General features: G+C 35.7%; 6 protein-coding genes across 7 annotated transcripts; 2 read left to right on the top strand and 4 right to left on the bottom strand.

Annotated features, from left to right (window-relative positions):
- Positions 1-2,322: 2,322 nt before the first annotated feature.
- Positions 2,323-7,658, bottom strand: LOC124416151. Its single transcript, XM_046897068.1, has 5 exons — positions 7,526-7,658; positions 3,303-3,424; positions 3,153-3,231; positions 2,844-3,030; positions 2,323-2,694 (listed from the first exon to the last, which is right to left on the bottom strand). The coding sequence occupies exons 2-5, from the start codon at positions 3,372-3,374 to the stop codon at positions 2,490-2,492; spliced, it is 543 nt and encodes a 180-aa protein (XP_046753024.1). The 5' UTR covers positions 3,375-3,424; positions 7,526-7,658; the 3' UTR covers positions 2,323-2,489.
- On the top strand, positions 3,631-8,875 carry LOC124416145 (dynein intermediate chain 2, ciliary). Of its 2 annotated transcripts, XM_046897042.1 has the most exons (14): positions 3,631-4,889; positions 5,035-5,163; positions 5,330-5,531; positions 5,677-5,793; positions 5,884-6,044; positions 6,219-6,302; positions 6,372-6,558; positions 6,685-6,846; positions 6,943-7,086; positions 7,295-7,401; positions 7,488-7,665; positions 7,770-8,001; positions 8,120-8,353; positions 8,469-8,875. In XM_046897042.1, the coding sequence occupies exons 1-14, from the start codon at positions 4,839-4,841 to the stop codon at positions 8,644-8,646; spliced, it is 2,166 nt and encodes a 721-aa protein (XP_046752998.1). In that variant the 5' UTR covers positions 3,631-4,838; the 3' UTR covers positions 8,647-8,875. The 2 variants fall into 2 exon arrangements, with proteins under 2 accessions (XP_046752998.1, XP_046752999.1); XM_046897043.1 differs by lacking the exon at positions 3,631-4,889 and having other exon boundaries at positions 5,385-5,531.
- Positions 8,876-9,029: 154 nt separating this feature from the next.
- On the bottom strand, positions 9,030-12,811 carry LOC124416149 (fukutin-related protein). The gene is made up of 3 exons (XM_046897066.1): positions 12,228-12,811; positions 11,765-12,022; positions 9,030-10,975 (listed from the first exon to the last, which is right to left on the bottom strand). The coding sequence occupies exons 1-3, from the start codon at positions 12,690-12,692 to the stop codon at positions 10,205-10,207; spliced, it is 1,494 nt and encodes a 497-aa protein (XP_046753022.1). The 5' UTR covers positions 12,693-12,811; the 3' UTR covers positions 9,030-10,204.
- A 463-nt stretch (positions 12,812-13,274) lies between these two features.
- On the bottom strand, positions 13,275-14,908 carry LOC124416006 (ATPase ASNA1 homolog). Its single transcript, XM_046896805.1, has 6 exons — positions 14,676-14,908; positions 14,353-14,561; positions 14,176-14,281; positions 13,919-14,069; positions 13,528-13,836; positions 13,275-13,406 (listed from the first exon to the last, which is right to left on the bottom strand). The coding sequence occupies exons 1-6, from the start codon at positions 14,792-14,794 to the stop codon at positions 13,287-13,289; spliced, it is 1,014 nt and encodes a 337-aa protein (XP_046752761.1). The 5' UTR covers positions 14,795-14,908; the 3' UTR covers positions 13,275-13,286.
- A 1,257-nt stretch (positions 14,909-16,165) lies between these two features.
- On the top strand, positions 16,166-20,782 carry LOC124412435 (meckelin). Its single transcript, XM_046892294.1, has 12 exons — positions 16,166-16,291; positions 16,384-16,685; positions 16,862-17,056; positions 17,146-17,397; positions 17,486-17,640; positions 17,727-17,892; positions 18,008-18,292; positions 18,370-18,840; positions 18,923-19,197; positions 19,312-19,492; positions 19,612-19,822; positions 19,900-20,782. The coding sequence occupies exons 2-12, from the start codon at positions 16,578-16,580 to the stop codon at positions 20,121-20,123; spliced, it is 2,523 nt and encodes an 840-aa protein (XP_046748250.1). The 5' UTR covers positions 16,166-16,291; positions 16,384-16,577; the 3' UTR covers positions 20,124-20,782.
- Positions 20,783-20,798: 16 nt separating this feature from the next.
- On the bottom strand, positions 20,799-21,131 carry LOC124416292 (NADH dehydrogenase [ubiquinone] 1 beta subcomplex subunit 3). Its single transcript, XM_046897222.1, has one exon. It carries the CDS (start codon positions 21,129-21,131, stop codon positions 20,799-20,801), a length of 333 nt encoding a protein of 110 aa, XP_046753178.1.
- Positions 21,132-21,395: the final 264 nt, after the last annotated feature.

The following is a 21,395-nucleotide window of genomic DNA, read 5'->3' as shown; positions in this document are numbered from 1 at the left end:
CGACCCCACTCTTCGCGATCTGCCCTCGGAAATCTCGCACCCCCGATTCCGACCGAAGCGCCATTTTAAGACGCGGCTACCCCATCAACTTGTCTCTGCTTCCAATACGTCCTTTTTTCAAAAATCGAACCTCACAGAGGCTAAACTTAATCTACTCCCCCCCCCCCCCCCCCCCTTTACAAAAATTTACAATTTTTTCTTCAAAAACGCTTATCGGTAAGCTCCGAACAATTATTCCGATGTTATTATTCCTTCTGCAAACCAACCAGCCCCAAGTATATTTAAAGAAAAAAAAAGAAAGACGTGACTGAACTTTTCTAGCTACTTCATACAAGAGAACACTAATTAGAACGTATATCAACTTCGATTGAGTTGATGTCGAACGATTTTTTCAACACCCTGAAATCTGTTACGTACAAACTGTCGATAAATTTTCGATGAGTTATAATCGGGTGAGTAATAATATCGTTGCTGCAGAGTTTCGCTACTCAGAAATGAAAAGGGCTATTTAATGGGAAGTGGGAATAATAAGCGCCGTAAAAAAGGTGCTTCGCGATTGTAGGTAAGACGTAATTGTTGATGGCTTTCAAATTATTATAGTCTCTAAGGTGCGAGCGCCGTGGCGAATTGTTTTACTTCAGGTGGAGAGAAGAACTTGAGGTAGTTTTCAACAAACGCGCCAGGTGCCGCGGCAGAACAAGAAAGCGATTGTCTCTTCTGCAACTGCAAGCATCCTTTTTGCCGACACCCGCGCGAATACGAATAATCTATTTATAAGTACTTCATTACATTTTGTCGTATGCATCTAGTATAATTGTTTTCTATGTAATTATAGTTTTCAGAAAGAAATAAAGCTTACGAAACCGTGCTTTCAGTCATAAGTTATTTTATTTCTCTTTTGGTCCAATAATGTTAGTACAGAACTGTTAATTCCTTGCGTTTTGCTTTATCTTTTTTTAAATCAGATGCGATTTAAAAAAAAAAAGGTACACTATGTATATTAGGGTGTTTTGGAAAAAAATGGTTTGCGATTTCCACCTTGGCACACCATAAAAACTTTCGTTAGATTAAAAGAAAAGTTCTGGTAAAAGATGAGTGTTCTATGTTATGTGAAAGATCACGCTCAATCCATTTTTCACTTTGTACAGTTTTTTGAAATATATGAAGAATCGTGAATGAAATTTTTTTTTTTTTATCACTTATATCGATCAAAATATCAATTCACTTCACTAAGAAGATCTACACTTGTAATAGTAAGTCTCCAGTTGATGTTTCAGAAGCGAAATTGACAATCTTTTGATTATTACTTCAATCTCATAAAATGGTAAAAACTCAATTCATACTTTTAGTTTGGGGAAATAAGTTTCCCGGATGATATATCGTTGTGTTATGAATCGTAATCTATGAAAAATCGCAAATAATTTTTTTCTGAATTACCCTATTGTATATATAAGATACTTTTGATGACTATAGTAACGCTAACATTATGCAATAAACAGTTATATAATTTGTATTTTTATCTCTGCATATATCATACAGTACGTACATACATATACTTATACTGTATACTATCTTTAGTCGTTGTCGTTTGTGCATTCAACAGTTAAAAAGTTATAATTCTATGTATGAACAATCAAATAAAATACGTGTTGCCTTTAGTGGTAAATGAAATATAAAAATAACAAATACTCTAAAGGCCAATCAATCAATAACTTGTAAATAAACTGTAATATAAAAAATATTTATAACAATTGACATGTGTCTTCTGATTAATCAGAAATGAAAACAGCATTCAAACATTATTCCTGCTCAGACTCTTTAGGCAAAAACGCGCAAATACAGATACCTCTTTTGTTCATGACAGTCCTTGTGCATTACTTTTTAAATAGTTTATCCCATAATTCTATTTTTCTACGTTTGTATTATATTCAGAAACATTGACGATGTAACATGCAACGCTAATCGTTGCTGTACATGTTTATATCAAATCAGCGCAGGCATCGCTCTAAAAGCGAGTCCATCAGTACAGAGCCGTAGTAAAATAGGAAGCACAGTTTCATTCGGCCAATGTTATAACATTGATATGACGATATCACGCAAATTGGTTGAAACTTAAGCTGAAAAATACTTTCAAGCAGAATGAATTAGTATTTTGCATTAATGGCATACAAGTAACTGTTAGGTAATATAGCATCGAATATCCAAGGTCTACACTTATCTAAATAATGAAGAAAAACAACTTACTCATCGATGATAAATCATAGTAACGTATCCAAACAATAACATCAATGCAAAATTTTTCTTCCTTCTACCAAGAATATAAATGATGCAATATAATTATGTATCGACAGGTTTAGACTCGGAATCTCAGTAAACTTTAAATATAGTCATTACCATTGGCATTGAGAGTAACAATCGTCACAAACTGTATGCGAACAGATGAGATTAAAGCATTGTATTATTTGGCCATCAACTTGATCTCAAATGATTTACAATATATGGCAATGGCAGGTGAAACAGCCAACCGGGGTATATGTACGTGCATGAGGATGAGACGACTGAGCTGGACCCAAGTGTAACGAGTCCTCGCTTCCTTCGCTCAACTCTTCGATGCTGAATGTATCCGTTAGGTCCTGTTTGTGTTTGCTTGAATCTTTGGAACGGGAAAGAGGGTACAACGTCATCTCAGCTTCGCTGGAAGGAATGAATAAACAATACTGTATTTTCATTACACAAAGTGGATTAAAAAATTGTCCAATGCAGATGTAGACAGTAGGTTTTGAACCAGCATTTTGTTTTGGTAGATACATAAGTGAGATTACTATAATAAGTGTTGACGCTACCTTTCACTGTCACTTTGCCAATATTCGACCAATGGATGATGCTCCTTTCCTTTGTGCGGTATGGGCAATCTTTGAATAGAAATGAGTCCCGTACTACTTCCAGAACCAGAATTCCCGCCACCACTATTGGGCAGTTTTTTGTACTCGGAAATCCGTTGAATTCTTTTTGCTTGCTCTATGCGAGCCTCTGTGTTAAATGAATTGAAACTTGCGTTATTACAGAATGCAAGTATTCGCATTCCTCTTTCTATACGATAATCTATAGCGCATCCATGTTCTGAGGAAAAAAAGATAGATTATCAGATTTACCTAGTTTCTTTTGCAACTGTTTAGTAGTGCTTCGCTGTGGCGTTGGTACGTGAATACTACTGCTACTGCTGTCACTGCCCTAAAAAGTAAATACGGTTGAGAATTCTACTACATTCAGATGGGTCAAGATTATCTCTTAATCTTACGCACCGGAAATAATCTTTCGTCCTCCAACTGATTCAAAGCTTTTGGATCACTTTCTATTCCACTATCCTCCATCATTTTAGAAGATTGAAATTAACAATCTTTCAGTCCGTTATACATCAGGCTATCCGTTCCAGTTGGAAAAACAAATCGTTATCAAAGTAACTGTTTGCCTTTTAAAATTATCTGCTCCATGACTGTGGTCAAATATCGTAGTGATTATGATAATTATTTGTAAATACAGAGAAGAGAAAAATCATAATGCTGTTTCTAAAGTGAACAGTTTCGAATATGTACATCTGTTACTTTTTGACCCAAGATGAGAGATTGTAAAGTTATTATGCATTGACTTACACTTTCTAAATCAGGATTTTCCACTCAATTGTATGTCTCACTAGTAACACAGGCTTTTCAAATATCACTTTATTGATCGCGATAATTTTCAAACTAATATCAGAACAGTCTAATAGTTCGTGAAGGCATATTTACAAACTGAATGAATCCCTGCTGCACACACGAAACTTGTTGAACAGTTACAACAGTGCCATGAGGTAATACTAGATAGTATTGATCTGTTCCAGCATGAAACGCGACAGTGGAAATTTCACCGCATCAGGGACATGTTTACATGAATGAAAGCAATTCATGAACGAAAACAATCATTTCTAAATTTAGTCATTAGGCAAATATCACAAATAAATACATTATAAAATCTGATATACTAACGCGAGATTATATCATATAATCATTGTGTTGATTCCTACCAGTTGAGTGGTGAAAAATAAGAAAACTCGTCCAATATATATATTATAGGAAAATTTTCTGATCTGCATTCCGCCGTATATTTTATTTCATATTCTTATTTTTATAATATCAGTTTATCTAGTAGCAATTTCCAGAGGATTTCACTTCTACAAAATCTTTCATACAAGGAGAATACAGCAGCCATTAAGTGATGGGAAGTTATAGAAATTCAAAAGAACTTTCGCACTGTACAATGATTAAAATATATAGAAAAAGAAAATATATTAACTTGAAAGTTGAGCGCAAATTTAAAACTCTGAAAATATTTACTCTCACCAAGATGTCTTAGACAACACGTAAAGTAAGTGGAAATGTGTCCAGGAAATTGTGTGAGCTATCTGTATGATTTTCCTTGTTATCTACCCTAGCAACCATTGAATTGTATCAAGAGGATGTGAGAATGAGACAAAAGATCGTGTAAAAAATAACAGAGATACAGCTGTAAAACGGAGCAGCCTGCATTTCCCTGTCAAAACTAAAAATTTCCACTGCGATACGAAGCCCATAATTTACAAATTACACATCACATTATATGCCAAACTGATATTTGTTTCTTCAAATTCTCTTTGTATGACTTAATGAATTATCAGAATTACGTCGCAGCATAAACAATATCCGATCAAATTATGCCTGTGTAAATATTAGTGAATAACTATAAAATACTCAATAGACGCGTAAATCTGGCTGAAGGAGTTTCAGATCTCTATAAATATAAATAGTTATCCATCTGTAAACACAATGCCGATACAACAACCCAAGAAACAAATCTCCAAGATATCCGATATGACAGTATGTCTGCATGAATAATTACTCATTTGCTGAAACATTACAAGAATGAAATGATCTGGCATATAGAAATTAAGAATGAACCAGGAAAAACACATCCGACTATTTGCATGTGAAAATTTCAATGTTGTACTCTTGTTACTTTTAGCAAATGTCGCTGAATCTTGGCAAAGAAAAGAGCCGCATGTCGCGCCAGGACATGGGAGCGGGTGACATGGATTGGATGCGAGGAAAAGTTCACCTCAAACCAGATGACCAGCTCCAGTTACCAGAAATCGTAAGCAAATATCGAGATTGAAAATGACATATTCATTAAATAATTGTCGCTAAGCATTACATCGCCATTCAAAATAATACTACATTTAGGTATGCAGTATTGACCGCAAGACTTTAGGATTTTATCGGAATTCTCAAGATATTAAATATCAATTTTATCAATACAGGAACTGCAGGAAGAAATTGCGAGGGTTCTGATGATGCACAATACCCGTATTCCAGATGCGCTTGTCGAGTGGTCATGGAGGCAAAGAGAATTCGTCAGATTGCCAAACCCGCCACATTTAGTGACGCTTTTAAACATACCTGGAACGATATTGCACAAAGAGTCAGAGGAAGCTAGAATTCAAATGTCGGGAGGAATTATCAGCAAGTACCATTGTGATGAAGTATAAATATTTGCGCAAAGAAACACGCACATCACCCAACAATGCACAAAGACAAGTTTTTTAGTTGACATGGCAAGATCTTATTGTTAGCTTACCGTAACTTTGAGACAGTAATATTTCTTTAGTGGAAGCTCAGGAAGAACCGATAGATTTCTTAGTTGAGAAAGACGAAGATGACGAAGAGGAAGAACAAGGTCGGGAAGAAGAGGAAGATGGGCAAGATGCCAACCAAGAGGACGAAGGTATGGAATCAAATATCTTGGCTGATCATGCGTTAACTAATTCAGAGAACTACTCATTTTCAATTGTTCTCACCTTTCATTGAGGAACAGAAAAAATAGAGGATGCTGAAAAGCCTGCTGAGCCTCAACAAGAACCTGAACCTGAACCTGAACCGGACGACGAGGAGGGCGAGATAGTAAAGCCAAAAAAAGTTCCCAATCAATTCAACTTCTGTGAAAGAGCTGCTTTGACCTATAATAATCTTATGAGGGTGAGCAGGTGGTTTTGATAGAATTTACATTTGAACAATAAGAAGTTTCACATTAATAATGTGGCTGTGCGCAGACATACTGAAAATTTTACAGTTTGATTGCATCGATGGTGTATAATCGAATTGAATGATTACTTGTCGATCTTATAAGATAATTAGAGATTATAATTTCAGGAAATGTCTACTCAAACCGTACCTCCACCAAAAGCAACATTCAACGCGCACGTCTTTCAGTGGATAATATTTGATGAATATCAGGTATGTAATGAAAGTCCGATCAAGAGCGAACCTGTTTAAGAATAAGAGTCTCTCCAAATGCCTTCCCAGGAAGATTATGCTCAACAACAACGAGAAAAAGAAAAGGAAAGAAAAGTCCCTTTACCCCAACCAAAGAAAGAGGATTTGAAACGAAAAGCACAGATAGAAGCTATGGCTGCCAACATTAGGATGTTGCAGGCTTCTAAAACGTTGGAAAGAATGGTGAATCAGAATATTTTCAATGAAATATCTCAAGGTAAATATGCAAATTTGCTCAGTTCTGATATGAGCAATAATTAACATGGATTTGTCTCAAATAACAAAAACATCTTAAACTTTGAAGTGTTTCCTCTCAATCGCTCTAAGTAATCAAATTATGCAGACTACCGGTACTGGAATGATCCAAGCGACGAGTTCAAAGACGGAGAAGGCTCTCTATTGCCGCTATGGAAGTTTAGTTACGAGAAGTCAAAGAAGCACGACGTCACTGATATGTGCTTCAATGGAAGATACAACGATTTTTTTGCTGTGGCTTTTGGAACAAGTTAGTATATCGTAAACATGTTACAAAAAATTGAACACGGTGTTCAGCGATATTGAATTTTATTTCAAATACTGTAGACTGATCTCCACGTTTTAGTGTCGTTTGGGAGTCCAGTAAGCACTGGAAACGTCTGTCTCTTCAGTCTTAAAAATCCATCATATCCAGAGTGGATTTGTCCGACCGATTCTCCCGTCATGTGTCTAGACTTCAATGCTCAACACCCCCATTTACTAGTCATTGGTAAAGGCAACAATCGTATGTAGAGAAAATGAGATCAGTGATTTTAAAACATTTCGTAAAAGACTAAAAATGCATCGACACAATTGAATCCATCCTATCAAAAAATCGATTGCATAGTATACTTCTAGATCATAATGGTTAAATTCTTAACTCAAATTTGGTGATTCTTGCATGTATCGTTATTCCATAAAATTTATGTCTTATAAAGGAACAATGGATGGTACAGTAGCAGTGTACAACATAATGCTGCCACCAACAGAGCCGCAATATAAGAGTAATGAAGTTACTCAAAAGCACGGAGGTATTGTATGGGAGGTACGTAGCGCTTAACAATTATTCGTTTCATTAAATTTCAGTTTTCATATAAAGAATACGAGTTTTATTGTACACTGAGTTTCTAGGTGAGATGGGCACCAGATACTGAAGAAGGAAATCTTACCTTTTATAGCGTAAGCATCGATGGGAAAATCAATCATTGGGTGTTAAATCAAAACGATTTGGGTGTCACCACCATCATGACATTATATCTTGACCGACCTCCTATTCCCGGACCAGATGGTACCATGATTACCCTGAAAGGTCCGAAACAGAAATAATATGGTGTAAAAATAAATTACAATTGGTACTCTAGCTAAAAAATTAAAAGGTATCGAGGAGAATCGATCAATAATTTTTTTCTGCAGGGTGTGGAACATGCATAGCTTTCCATCCGAACGATGGAAATATATTTCTAGTGGGAACTGAAGAAGGTACAATTTATAAGTGCAATACTGCTTACAGCAGTATATACATGAGAACTTATGACGAAGCCCATAATATGCCTGTACACAGAATTGTCTTCAACAAATACAATTCAAGCATATTTGCTAGCTGTTCGGGCGACTGGAGAATCAAAATATGGGAAGACGAAAGGCTGTTAGTTGTGCATTAAATTTTTTATCTTAACTATGTCCAAAATATGAAATAACATTCAATGCAATGGCATTTGTTCCGAGTATGTATTACAATACTTTAAGAATGACATTTATTTCAGAGAGCCTCTGTTCATGTTTGATCTTGGAGTGCCGATCGGCGATGTTCAATGGGCTCCGTATAGTTCAACAGTTTTGGCTTGTGTGTCGAACGATGGAAAAGTTACAGTGTTTGATTTGAATATAAATAAATATCGGCCAATTTGCACTCAAGCAATTGTTAGTAAAAGAAGGAATAAACTAACTAGACTGGCATTTAATGCAGCGCTGCCTTTCGTAATCGTTGGGGATGATAAGTAAGTGTGATTATGTGTAATAAGACAGGAAAAAAATAAGAGTACAAAATAAATTCACGTTTCTGCAATTCCTCATCGGTAAACACTAATATACTATCGACATTACGATTAACAGGGGAACAGTACACACGCTGAAGTTATCGCCAAATTTACGACTCAAAATAAAGCCGACGAAAAAGCAGTTGCAAATGACCCAGTACGAATTGGAAGCGTTAAAATTAGAACGGCTTCTGAGCTTTGTTAGAGAACCGCCAGTTTTAGTTCCTCCACCAGACGTTCGAATAACAAATTAAATATTCTTCCAAATACAAATTAAAAACGAAGAAATAACTGAGATGACATATTCTTATAAATATTTGAATATATAATATTACTTTTATAAATGAATATATTTGAATGGTGGTTAATATTGTTATGTTTTGTTGTGAAATTATTGATACAACAATCTATCTTTATCGAAATATCGAGTGAATTAAATTACTTTTGTCACTCTGTGAAACCAAGTCGCTGGAGTCGAACGTAAGTTTTCTATAGTTTACGTAAATTTGCAAATTTGATATATAATTTGTTCAGAACTTATGCGTCCAATATTTGAGTAGATCAAGAAAACTCAGTTTGTTTTTCTTCCATTCCTTTGCAGTTACAGAGCAAACGTGAAACGATTGGGCACAACAAATTGAGAGTCAAAATATCAGATAATTTATTTCAGAAGTTCATGTTGGACATTTGTTGCTATATCTACAATAGTTGAATAATTGTTATACGAGTTTTGATCTGGATGGGTCTTGCATTCTGTACACTAATGGAACGCCGCCCTGTGTCATTGTAAATTGTTAATAAAGATATCACAAGAGAATGACGAAGACAGATTAATTCATTCTTTTAATTATATACCTACATATTTACCTATATCAGCAAGTAAATGTGAATGTTGGGATATTAGAATAAGCCTAATGTTAAGTGTTGACGTCACATGTAAAATCCATATTATTATTCACGCTCTCAGCGGAATATTCTTCTCCCTTCTTTTTCTTTTCTTCTTCGTTTTTTTTTCATCGAAAAAAAAGAATTGAAGATAATGACTTTGTCGAGCCAGGTAAGAATATGTAACATTTATATAAAGCCTCTTTAAATATACATGGTATATGTATAACTACGTAACAAGAAAACTCCTACCAAAACCTTCAACGATTTTGAATTCTGGGTTAAATTTAAGTTTTTGGTCTTTTTTATAAAGCCACACGCTTCAACCCTTACTCACTATCAACATTTTGTGAAAAAATTTCACACAATTATTCCAAATTTCTCATGGTACTATCGGCACTTATACCAGAAGCACGAATTTATGACAAAAATATTATGACATAATTTTATGATAGTATTGCTGAGAAAAAGTAGGGATGGAAATGAACGGTAAATTCATTACCAGTACGGAAGAGCCCATAAAATATATCTAACCAACTGGCGAACAAACTGAGAAGTCAATATTTGTTATTGAAATGATATTCGCACACATTATAATTTGTTGTCCAGATGGAAAAAAAATAAGACGAGATGCCCAGCCAAGTTAAGACTTTTCTTCCAAATATTCTGAATGTTATCTCTACTAATCTTCTAAGGTAATAATGATTTCAAAGCTTGAAAAAATATAGATACAGAAGTTAATATAATTTCAACGAAATACAACGATCTTTTCAAGTTGATCGCATTGTTTGGCAAGTCAATAATCTGTGTCACGTCTTTAAGTACTATATCGTTATATGATAATAAAAAATAAAAATTAAACTATACCTATTACAGCCATTTAATTAATCCATCATGTGATATGAAAAAGATGGTTTTCAAAAAATTCTAATCAGGAATGAGTTTTCCAGGTACTTCAGGGTTTTCTATCACACCTTTATAATATTTTATTTCCAAAAAATCTCTAATATTATTTGGACACGGTACTTGTCTGCCGGCAAATTCGATACTGGACATCGGATGTAAAAATTGTTCCGGAAAATCCTTGTTCTTTAAAAACCAGGCATCTTTCATCATCGTACCATTTTCTGCATAAAATGGAAGCAAATTGACATGAAGATGATTTGTTTTGGAGTATTGAACTTTAAAAAATTCACCCTCTGTAGCTTTTTCCCAAACGAATCCCTGGTTGTCTGTTACAGGTTTGTTTCTAGCTCTGGCCAACCACGGAGACCTCGTAATATCGTCACGATTCAATCCTACGTCAACTTGATAACCCCATGGTAAAATATCTCCATTTCTCATCGCCCCCAGCAGCGAATCTCCATCAATCCAAAAACGAATGCCAACTTCTTCCAGCTTATCAAATACATGATGAGCTACTCTTCTCAGACCCGTTAAACAACAGGGAGGTGTGTATCGGTTTTGATAAAGGTAGGATGGTATTCCATTAACAACAGATCCAAAACACCTCGGGGTCTCTCGAGAACAGCCGTACCATTCGACAGATCCAGACACGCGCGTCACTTTCTTTATCCCTAATTTCTGGAACATTTCACGTTCTCGACTTCGAGACAACTGCTCCACTTTCCACTGTGCCTGATGGCTACGAAATAGTGGCTTCCCTTCATTGAAGTGATGGTCGTTCATTATATGCACCTGAGAAAAGAAAGCACATTCCAGAGTTCCACTGAGATACATGAAGCATGTGAAGCTTCTCATATCAAACTGGCCTCTTTCACCTTATTGATTTCGACAAAATCTCGAGGGCAAAACAAGTTGTTCCAATGAAAAGCACAAGTGAAAAAAGTAACCTGCTAAAAGTAAAAAGCTTCACATGTTCCTGTCCTAAAAAAGTACAAATAGATCAATTTGTCAAGACTCAAGTCAAGTTTAGATGAAAACCAAATGATATATTCTCACCATATCAATACCAAACTCGTTTGGTGTTAGTGATAAGAGTGTCATGAATTCTGAACATAATGTAAATTACATGGTAAATCATAATAATATAATAGTTGTACTTACCAGAAAGCAAGCTCTGAATCTAAATACATGCATAACAAGCACATACCGAGAATGCGTGGCGTCCAAATAGATAACAAAAACCGATGTAACACTAAAAATAAACCGTAACATTTCCCGCTATATTACGATATACGTGGGTAAAAATAATTATTCTATTAGGCGTAATGAAGATTACATTTGATAAGGGAAGATACTGCAGGCGATTTTGCATTCAACTATTATCGTAACAATTTTATCAGCTATTATGGTATAAGCAATGAAATTATCAGTGTGCATAAATATCCATAACTACATGTAGTACAGCTTGATGCTAGGTGTGAAAAAATTTCCTACACTTTTACTGATCACAGAAAAAAAATTTGGTTTAATATTATAATACTCAACATGTCTAATAACTGCAAAAATCATAGAACTGCGTACCTTAGCTCCCAACGCTGTAGTTTGGATGTAGAAAGCGTCTGTGAATGGCAGAATGAATGGATCGGATAATTTCCTCAAGGTTCTAGATTCAATCATAGTACCGTGACGTCCAATTATAGAATCACATGTTGATCCGTCGATATTTGACATTTCTAGGCTCCACTCTTTCACTCGCAGTGCCATCCCAATGCAACTTAAAGGACTGGCACCGACTGGCACAGAAACAGCCCCCAACTTTGATGCCTGGATAATCATACTCTGGAACAGTAAAGATATTTGACTTTTGTAATCATTGCATAATCGCGGTAAAAAATTGTTAGATGTTGAAACAGTCTAAAATTGTAAAATCATGAATGGAATAGAAATTGCGGGACATTATAAATAGTTCTGGCGTATCAGACAAATGTCACAGAGATTTATACTCAAATTCGCTCGTCTACTTTTGCACACACTTTGATCGTACCTGCAATACTTGTTTGGTGCTCAATCTGGTAGCATCGGGAAGAAATAGAACGAATTTTGTTCTGATGAAAAAGAGGGGATTCCTTTCTTCGAAGGACTTGTTAAAATTGAGTTGGAGATTGATGAGCTTTACGTATCGCATTGTGTCATTTTTGAAGTCCAGTTCCAGCGGTGGATAGGGAAGCTGGTCGCATATTATCAAAATGGGAATTGAAGGAAAGGCGGACATCACGGATTCGACCGTGGCAGAAACGTCATTTTCGAATGTTTCAAATTGACGGATAACAATCGTCACTGACCGCGCTAAGCCCCGATGAACCTTTTGGGATGTTTCGACCGTCGAGGCGGCCGGCGCCGCCGTCAGAGAGACGCTCGGCCCCGCGAATAATTTCCATATTCTATGCCACACGACTATATTACCAACCAACGCGAGCACAAGTAATATTTTAACCAGTTTAAGGCGCATATTTTACTAAGAAAAACTCAATTTACTCAACAATTCCATGATTCGAACGGATCTTTGACAGGTCGCTCCGTTTTCGTAACAACCAAACCAACAGACGACGCAACAACGGCCATGCTTTGCCGGGATTAATTAAGAGTGCATTCCGAAATTAGCTGGCAACGCTGAAACTCCCTAGAACAAAGACAGAGCTAGCCTCAAACTCGGCAACGAAAAGAGATAAAAGATTGCTGACAGTACTGGGAACTAATTTCGGAACGCATCCTAAACCTAGCTGCTCTGCTCACTAGTCTGTGGCGCGAGTTTTGAATTTGACTACTTTACAATGTGAGAAAAGATTGATGCAATATGTTTTTTATGACGTTATTTAAGAATAGATTCATTACTTTAAGAACGAGACAATGTATTGTTACACGTTTATATTGAAAAATAAATTTTTAAATTAGGGTACTTACTACAGCATAGTTCTGGTGGAAAAGCTGATAGTACATACATAGATACATACTACAAGGACTACGGCCAGAACATTCAATATAAAATATTTTTCCATTGATCTTTATTTTACAATTAGCTGGAAAGGAAAACAAAATGTTAATGTTACGGCTTGTACGGTTTAACCAAGTTCTCGGAAAATTCTTTTATATGTTGAACTCCGCGAACTTCGCGTTCCAACAATGGCAGTTTCGTCACGTGGAAGTCCTCGTACAGATCTGTAATCTTTGAATCGACGAAAGCATTAAGATTATCGTAGTTAAAGGTGTGGAAAATTATTATAACAATTATACATTATAGAAATTATAAATTGGAAGAATGAGACGAGGAGAGATCAATGAATTACCTGATCTAAATGCTTGTCCTGAATCTTGTGCCTGGCCTGGCAGAGTCGGCAAGGCACATCACCTTCTTTTAAGAATAGCAATTGGTTTACAATAACGTTGTGGGTGTCAATGCCGCATTTTGTTAACTCTTGAACCAGTCTTTCTGTTTCATAGAGGGACAAAAATTCGGCTATACAAACACAGACGAAAGTTGTTTGCTCTGGGTCCCGGAATTGGTCATTCACTTGACGAATTACTGCCAGCATTTCTTCCATTTTATTGGAAAATGTATCGACGTTGATATCCGACATACCCAACAATGAACCTATCTGTAAAAAGTTAGTTGATTTTATTAATATAATCTGTGTAACTTTATGGTTCAACTTGAAAATTAATTTCTATTACACAAACCTGAGATATGAAGGGACTGATTTTCATTTTCAGTCTCATTAATTTTCCTAAACCCTTCTCTACAACTTGTGGAAAGGACAACAATCTCAGAGTGTGACCGGTTGGTGCAGTATCAAATACAACGACCGAAAAGTTCATTGCTTTCACGAGCCTGAAAAAGATGCCAAAAAAATTAATAATTGCATAGAAGACAACTGAATTTTTACAATAATTACTTCACCATATTTTGAGACATGGAGTTAAAAAATCTTACTCACTTCATTACTTCGGCATAGCTCATAGCTTCGTCTATTCCAGGAAAAGCGCCGACTATCTCCTGCATCACGCTTCTGCTCAAACGTATCGCTTCTCCTCCTATGACTCCTAAAAATTGTTGAGAAGGTAAATAGAGTTGAAAATATTGCATTGTCAGAATAATTCCAATATCAACCAACCAGCTTCGCCTTCAAAATATTCTTCAGGTAGTTCTGTGATACCAACATTGGGGTCGATTTCCATGGCAAATAGATTATCAAATCCTTTGACTTTTGTGGGTACTTTGCTGAATTTCTGATCGAACGCATCTGATATATTGTGCGCAGGATCTGTGGAAATGATCAAGACGTTCTCGCGAACTTTAGCCAGCTGGATGGCCAAGGAGCAGCTGTATTGAAAATAAAATTAGGGATACAATTATCCGTTTACGAACGTCATTTTAACTGGACTCCTATTTTCCTACGATATTCCCACACTCTTGTATAGGTTATGTACACTTCACCTGCACGTTGTTTTCCCAACACCTCCTTTTCCGCCAACGAATATCCATCTCAACGATCGTTGATCAATCACGTTTCGCACAGACGCTTCTAGCGGCTCAAATTCGGCATTCGAAGCCATATTTTTTCTCAATCTCTTATTGACGCAAAAGTCGAAACGTCACCCGTCACGACAAACGAATTTCGCAGTCTCGCTGAGCTGCGTCACGCTCTGCGCCAATTTTTCACAGCTGATACTAATGACAGTTGTTCCCAACTTGTGCTCAACTGTTCCACAGGGAAACAGATGCGCAAGTAACGACGACGCAATCAATATATCTATATGCTTTTACGAATCGTGTATTGCATTTGCATTAATATTAGACAAGTTTTATCGAAGAATGAAATGTTATTATCCATTGTAAAATGACAATATCATTCCATTTTATGAGTTATAAAATCGTGAGATTCATTGACCAAAAACTAATTTCGCTATGTTTTACAATTCATGTTTCTAGCCGATCTAAAATGACCGTCTCGATTGTGGATTGAGTTCCGTCGGACGCTGTACTGGAACTAAATAAGAGAAGAAGAATGTATTTAGACTTTTACTCGAGCAGCCAAAAACCTGTTTCACATTTCGAGATCATAAAATTGAAAATAAATCAAAATCTGCCTCCACTATAGACGTTTAAAGTTTGTCATGATATCGACTCATCTCCGCACTTTGAGCGGAATTCTACATAACACAGCTAGGTAAATCGTAGAAATAAATGCCGTTTCAACCTCGACACTTGTAAATACCAATTGAATTATGAAGTATAATGATTCGTCTAGTTAAAAAATATCAACGTAACGAATTTTCGAAAACCTAAATTCGATTTCAGTACGGCATTTTTCATTTTCCATCAAGTTTAAATAGCGCCTAACGGCGGTTTGTCTATCCGAATATCCCTTGAGTTGCCGTGGAAACGGGCGGTAGGTATAAGACTGTAAACAATACACAACGCACCCACATTATATCGAATGGTTTAAAAATGTTTTTCACAAGCGATCCGTTTGTTCGTTATTTATTTTTCTCCATTATTTTAGAGAATATTTTCAAAGTGAGCACATATCCGAACGGGGAGTTGTTCCAATACGTTACTCCGAATATGTGTAAAAGAGAGGAATATTTCAACGTTGGATCATTAATTTGCACTCCCTGTGACACGACGAAGAACCTCGAACCCTCAAAAGACCGCAAGTCTAATTTATTGCCCAATTTATTGATACCTTAATGAGCGTGGTGTAATTTCTTCCTTTTTTTTTATCAGATACTCTCAAGTACTTGTACTTTCAATAAATAAAAACGATATATAAACTTTTTCCAACGTATATTTTTGACCTATCTCGTTCATTGTATACAATAGAGCTAATAAATGAATCTGAAAAAAGATATAAAATTTCGAATTCGCCATTACAGGGCTTGATTGTATTTGCAATAAACAAAGTAAGTTCGTGAACTTTCAAAATGGTGATCCGATCTGTGAGCTGTGTGGCCCTAACGAGATTCCCACTATTGACGGACTGGATTGCGTCCCCTGCTCTGATGTTAGTACCAATAGTAGCTGCGAATGTTCACTGGTTGAAATCAGATGTGAGAAACTGTTATACCTCAAAATTGTGTATAGTACAAAGAATAATCGATAACTGAATATTGAGACCATAAACTTATGTTGTTATTTTTAGTGGAACGAGACATAAATGGTACTCTTTTCAATAACGTAAGATGCATTCCTTGTCCAGAGAACTCCTACCCATCGCCAGATGGAACGAGTTGCATACCGTGTAGAAAAAACGCATTCAGAAGTCACGCGAATTGCCCTTGCCCATTGGTTTCACATTTGAAAGTAAAAGAGTACTGTATTAAGAAAAATGGGCTAATGGAATGGCCTGATGTGAGAAGTACGTACTTAGTCAAATACGAAAGCCAACATATCGACAGTTTTTACTTTAGAAACGAGCTGCAACTAGCTGTTTACCTGTGTAAAGTAAGTATTCACAGTTTTGTATCTCGGTATTGCTTTTTCCTTTAATAATATGGAGTGAAGATTCTTCCAAAGTTTCAAAGAATGAATAACTTAACATTGAACAATCAGTGCATAAATAACTTTATTTCCAATAATTTTTGTAATTCCTCACACTCGGATTCTATACTTGTTTTCAGAATGGAAACAAAACAGCTTGCGAGCATGTGGCGAACATGTGCGCCCTGACTTTATTCACATCTTCAATACCATGTAAATTATTCTGGGATAAACATAACTCTCCTTTATGGCTCTACTATGGAGAGGGCGAAGCGCCAACAGTACTCAATCGTGAAAAAATTTCACAAAAGTATAGTCTGGATGTAGAGAGTAATGTAAGCGGAAAATGAAACGAAATTATTTAGAAAAAAAATCTCATCCGTTGGCACTGGACGTTAATGACTTTTTTTTTATCTCACAACAGAGTAGCAGGTTGAATATTACATTTGCTACATTTTCAATGAATGGACAATATCAATCGATCTCCGTACCAACTTTAATCTGTGACTTGTTCAAAAATATCAGATTTGGTATTAATATTGAAAAGTCATGTACAACAACTGCCAAAATACTCAATGATATAAAAATGGAGTTTTTTGAACCATATCTTGGATACAGAGAGGATGATAAAATGATTCTATATGCTCTGCCGGTTCTGATCAGAAATACGAATAAGGTGAGCTGATTAAGACGTTTTTCATAATTAGGAATAAAAACAGCTACAAATGCCCAAGTTTCATTTTAATCTTTGCGGCACTCTCTAGGATGAAACTGATGCTTCTCGATGGCAACTGGTCAGAAGATTTTTCTTTACTGATACTACAGCTGGCATTAGAGCCTTGCCAACATCGTTAGGCACTGCCTTTAAGAGAGAAGATTATGCAACTGTTGTGAGATATGCTAAATCTATTAATATTTTGTGAGTATTACCTCGTTTTTTGAAAATCTGTGTGCTGTGTTGCAAAAATTTATTGTCACATGTTGAGTAATTTTTTTCAAATTCAGAATCAAAGTGCAGAATAAAGAAGAGAAGGGAAAAATATTCGCACCATTACTTATGATTGAATATGGTGAATTGCTAAACGAACATGTGCGCCAAAACGTTAAGGTGCAAATTAGCTATAAAATCACTTACATACTGGCAGATAACGACATGTACAATGCCATAGAGGTAACCATGTTTATATTTAAGTAATAACGCACAATTTTTTTCGTTTGAAGCAATTGTTAATCAATCAGCCCGAGCACTTCATTCCATCTTCTGATCAAGATTTGATGCATTTCAGGTGTCTACAGGCGTTTTATCAAGTTTAGCAGTTGCTTTTGCTGGAATCAAGGCATGGAGCTATTGTAAACGAAATGGCAGTGAAGTTCCAAATTCCTGCACGTTTTTCTGGTTTTTTATATTTTGCTCCGGTCTACTAGGAAACGTTTTTATATTCGTAGCTTTCTGCGCCAGTGCTCACATGTTCATCTTTTATAAAGGCCAGACAGTAATGCATGTTTTATTGCCGAGTGAGGCCAACGAGGAGAATGTCAGAATATTCGTGATCGTTGCATTCTCTTTAAAAGTGAATAATGATATATTTTTATACTTGACAAACCTGTCTGACAATTTTCAAAGTTATTGCATTAATTATGTTTGCAGCTTGTTGAGATAATGGGACTCATCTATCAGATTAGAAACATTGACATGTTTTTCATTGATTGGGAACAACCTAGGTCTATTCAAAGCCAACCAAAGTATGATTCACCTCGAACATCTCTAAAGAAATTGTACGCTAATAGATTTTCTGATGAAAAACGCAACTCGCCAAAAACGCCATCAGAAAGAATATCAGCTAGTAGAAACAAAACACCGCGCAAATTGGGTGGTATTAATACTCCGAGCAGACATTCAAGACTCTCCGTTCAGAGTGATTTAAACAATTCAAATCTCCCCGATCAGTCAGGTGGAGATATTTTTTCTATGGGAGATACTGCTGATCGTAATGATCAACAAAAATTGCCAGTTAGTATTTGGCGAACTTATTTCATCGCTAATGAATGGTACAAAATTAAAACAATCAGAAAAGTAAATATGCTTGTACAAGGCATTGCAACACTGTTCATTTTAGAGGTCAGTAAAACTTATACGACCTTTTGGTAAAAATTGTTTCAAACTTGATAGATAAATTAAGTACAGCATTTTATTCCCACAGGTTGTTAATCTTAAATTCTGGGCTCGTTCAAATCCAGAATTTAGCATTCGTGCTGTAGAGTCAACTCTGCAGGAAAGAGAAAGCTTTACACTAAAATTTGCTGTTGGTACCTTAGTATACATATTTGTATACCTTGTACAATGGCTGACAATGGTTATATTTTACAACAGATATGTCAAGAATCATATAAAAGAATTTGTTGACTTATGTTCGATGGCAAATATCAGTATATTTATTCTTTCTCAAAACCGTTACGGATATTATATTCATGGAAGGTATGGTTTATTAAGTTGCTACAAAATCCATACTTCTATGAATACGAAGTTGATGGCTAGAACTTATTTTTTTGATGTAGAAATTAAATTTTCCATAAAATATTCAACTTTCAGATCAGTTCACGGATTTGCAGATACTGATCTAGCTACTTTGATCAGCGACCTAAAACAAGAAGAAGACAATTTGTGCGCACACAGAGGACTTCTACCCGGTACCACAGAGCAAAGCTTTGTAATATTAGTGTCAGCAACTTTCAGAAACTTTTATGATAAAATAATGAACCCAATCAAATCGGTAGGGGATACAAAGGAGTCAGAATATTATAATTTGTTTTCTTTTAATTTCGTTTCATCACAATCTTTGAAGAGAATTCTAATATAAAGAGGACATTATACCTATATTCTGTGTTGCAGGAAGAAAGCAGATTTCTCAGAAACGACATAATTTCAACACCAAATTTGGAAAGAAACATTCAAACCTATCAAAAGATGAAACAATTCCTGACCCAATTTATAGATCACTGTTTCAAAGACTTGGAATACACTGTTAGAGATAAGCAATTTCTTGAGAAACTTTTAGACATTGAATTCAACGAAGGAATCGATAGATCAATTTTCTACGTAGGTAAGAAGCCTGACTATTCAAAATATTGGGGAACTATTATTTTGCAACTAAAATATAAAATGCCTTCTCCTTTTCAGACTACAACCATTCGTTTGATCGTATAATGTTTTATGGTAACGAATGGATGTTAGTAACTTTTGAAATTACCTTATTCAACTTTATGGAAGCCCTATTTGAGGACTACACCTTGGCAATAATAGTTACAGTATTTGCATCACAGCTATTAATTATCTGTTGCAAGTTTAATGGTAAGAAAAATTTAGCTCAGAAAACCTTGATCGATGAAAGATTTTTACTATGATTTAAGAAAATGTCGCATGTAATGAAGAGCCAAAGTAATTTTATGTGGACAAGAAATTAAGGTTTCCAAGGTGCCTAAGTAGAAGCCTAGAAGTATGTCGATACTATATATTAGTCCAGAATATAATTAAGATCTTTGTCGCTGTAGAATAGCGGGTAACCCTGTTTAATGGGACTGTAACTTATAATTTGCTTTTATATGAGTATAAGTATAAGAAAACCAGGAATGGAAGAGGCAAAACGATTTTGAGGTCGTATTTATGCAAGTATCAGAATGATTGATAAAATCATAAGGTCACTGTTATACATGTACCGCTCATGTGTTCTAATCACTGCTTCTACAAATACAAAGTAATATTAAGGTTAATGTCATTGATTTGTATGACATCAAAGAAAGACTGGATTAAGTGTGGCAAGTATTGTTCAAAAGTAAATAATGGAGAATACAATATGCAGATATATTGAAAACATGTCTACTGGTACAAAATAAAATCGTGCTAAAACAATAATCACACTGTTCATTGCATATATTCTCCTGATTCTTGTTAAGCCAAATCTACTAGAAATAGTTCGAATAATAGGAATTTTAGTTACTGTGTTTATTATATCATAAACTACACTTGTATCATTACCATCATTTCATTTATTATATCAATGGGATGAGCTGGAAAGAAATTCAATGATGACTATCATGTTCGCCATCATGTGAGCCATGGTCATGGCTATGGCCATGGCCATATTCGATTCCAAAAGCTTTTTCGAGTCCTATCGTCAAGAGAAACAATGGAATACCCAATTTAAAACCACACGTTGCATAGCGGAAGCCACGTCCCCAAAATGTTCCCCACTTCGTGACGTCGTAACGCCAAATTTCATTCCGCAGCCAAGGATCCTTCAAACCTTCCTGTGCCAATTTTTCTTGAACCTTTATCAATTCAGGTGCATTTTCTAGTTTGTATACAGTGTGGTCTGGGACATGGTATGGTTTGTGATGATCATGGCCCCCCATCGCTCTGAAAAATGCAATGACTAAGATAAACTTCAGGAAAAACCGGAACTCTTTTACAGTGGATATTTTTTTGGAGGAATAAGCAACCGAACGATAAGTTTTAACGATGCAAAGAATTCGTTTAGAACCACAGCTTGAAATTAGTGACATTACATGTCAATTGAGTGCTCATACCCAGCGTGAGTTTCTGTCTTAATTTCAATTTAAAGACAGATTTCCTTTTTAAAAGATATGTCGGTATTTCAGTAAGGTAGAACACGTAAC

This window comes from Diprion similis, chromosome 2 (assembly GCF_021155765.1).
Source record: "Diprion similis isolate iyDipSimi1 chromosome 2, iyDipSimi1.1, whole genome shotgun sequence".
Classification (NCBI taxonomy): domain Eukaryota; kingdom Metazoa; phylum Arthropoda; class Insecta; order Hymenoptera; family Diprionidae; genus Diprion; species Diprion similis.
The sequence above is the reverse complement of the archived record's forward strand: the minus strand, read 5'-3'. Positions and strand labels throughout refer to the sequence as shown.

What these genes read in the sequence shown, in the direction of transcription:
- LOC124416151 (XM_046897068.1), bottom strand. Translation starts at nt 3,374, where the DNA reads ATGATGGAGGATAGTGGAATAGAAAGTGATCCAAAAGCTTTGAATCAG. An exon ending in AGGACGAAAGATTATTTCCG is followed by an intron (nt 3,232 to 3,302) that starts GTGCGTAAGATT and finishes TTTACTTTTTAG; the next exon opens with GGCAGTGACAGCAGTAGCAG. An exon ending in TGGCAAAGTGACAGTGAAAG is followed by an intron (nt 2,695 to 2,843) that starts GTAGCGTCAACA and finishes CATTCCTTCCAG; the next exon opens with CGAAGCTGAGATGACGTTGT.
- LOC124416145 (XM_046897042.1), top strand. Translation starts at nt 4,839, where the DNA reads ATGCCGATACAACAACCCAAGAAACAAATCTCCAAGATATCCGATATG. An exon ending in TGCCAACCAAGAGGACGAAG is followed by an intron (nt 5,794 to 5,883) that starts GTATGGAATCAA and finishes ATTGAGGAACAG; the next exon opens with AAAAAATAGAGGATGCTGAA. An exon ending in CCCCCATTTACTAGTCATTG is followed by an intron (nt 7,087 to 7,294) that starts GTAAAGGCAACA and finishes TGTCTTATAAAG; the next exon opens with GAACAATGGATGGTACAGTA.
- LOC124416149 (XM_046897066.1), bottom strand. Translation starts at nt 12,692, where the DNA reads ATGCGCCTTAAACTGGTTAAAATATTACTTGTGCTCGCGTTGGTTGGT. An exon ending in GCACCAAACAAGTATTGCAG is followed by an intron (nt 12,023 to 12,227) that starts GTACGATCAAAG and finishes TTACTGTTCCAG; the next exon opens with AGTATGATTATCCAGGCATC. An exon ending in CTACAGCGTTGGGAGCTAAG is followed by an intron (nt 10,976 to 11,764) that starts GTACGCAGTTCT and finishes TTCTTTTCTCAG; the next exon opens with GTGCATATAATGAACGACCA.
- LOC124416006 (XM_046896805.1), bottom strand. Translation starts at nt 14,794, where the DNA reads ATGGCTTCGAATGCCGAATTTGAGCCGCTAGAAGCGTCTGTGCGAAAC. An exon ending in GTTGGGAAAACAACGTGCAG is followed by an intron (nt 14,562 to 14,675) that starts GTGAAGTGTACA and finishes TTTTCAATACAG; the next exon opens with CTGCTCCTTGGCCATCCAGC. An exon ending in AGCTATGCCGAAGTAATGAA is followed by an intron (nt 14,070 to 14,175) that starts GTGAGTAAGATT and finishes CATCTTTTTCAG; the next exon opens with GCTCGTGAAAGCAATGAACT.
- LOC124412435 (XM_046892294.1), top strand. Translation starts at nt 16,578, where the DNA reads ATGGAATGGCCTGATGTGAGAAGTACGTACTTAGTCAAATACGAAAGC. An exon ending in GTCTGGATGTAGAGAGTAAT is followed by an intron (nt 17,057 to 17,145) that starts GTAAGCGGAAAA and finishes ATCTCACAACAG; the next exon opens with AGTAGCAGGTTGAATATTAC. An exon ending in GGATATTATATTCATGGAAG is followed by an intron (nt 19,198 to 19,311) that starts GTATGGTTTATT and finishes TTCAACTTTCAG; the next exon opens with ATCAGTTCACGGATTTGCAG.
- LOC124416292 (XM_046897222.1), bottom strand. Translation starts at nt 21,131, where the DNA reads ATGGGGGGCCATGATCATCACAAACCATACCATGTCCCAGACCACACT.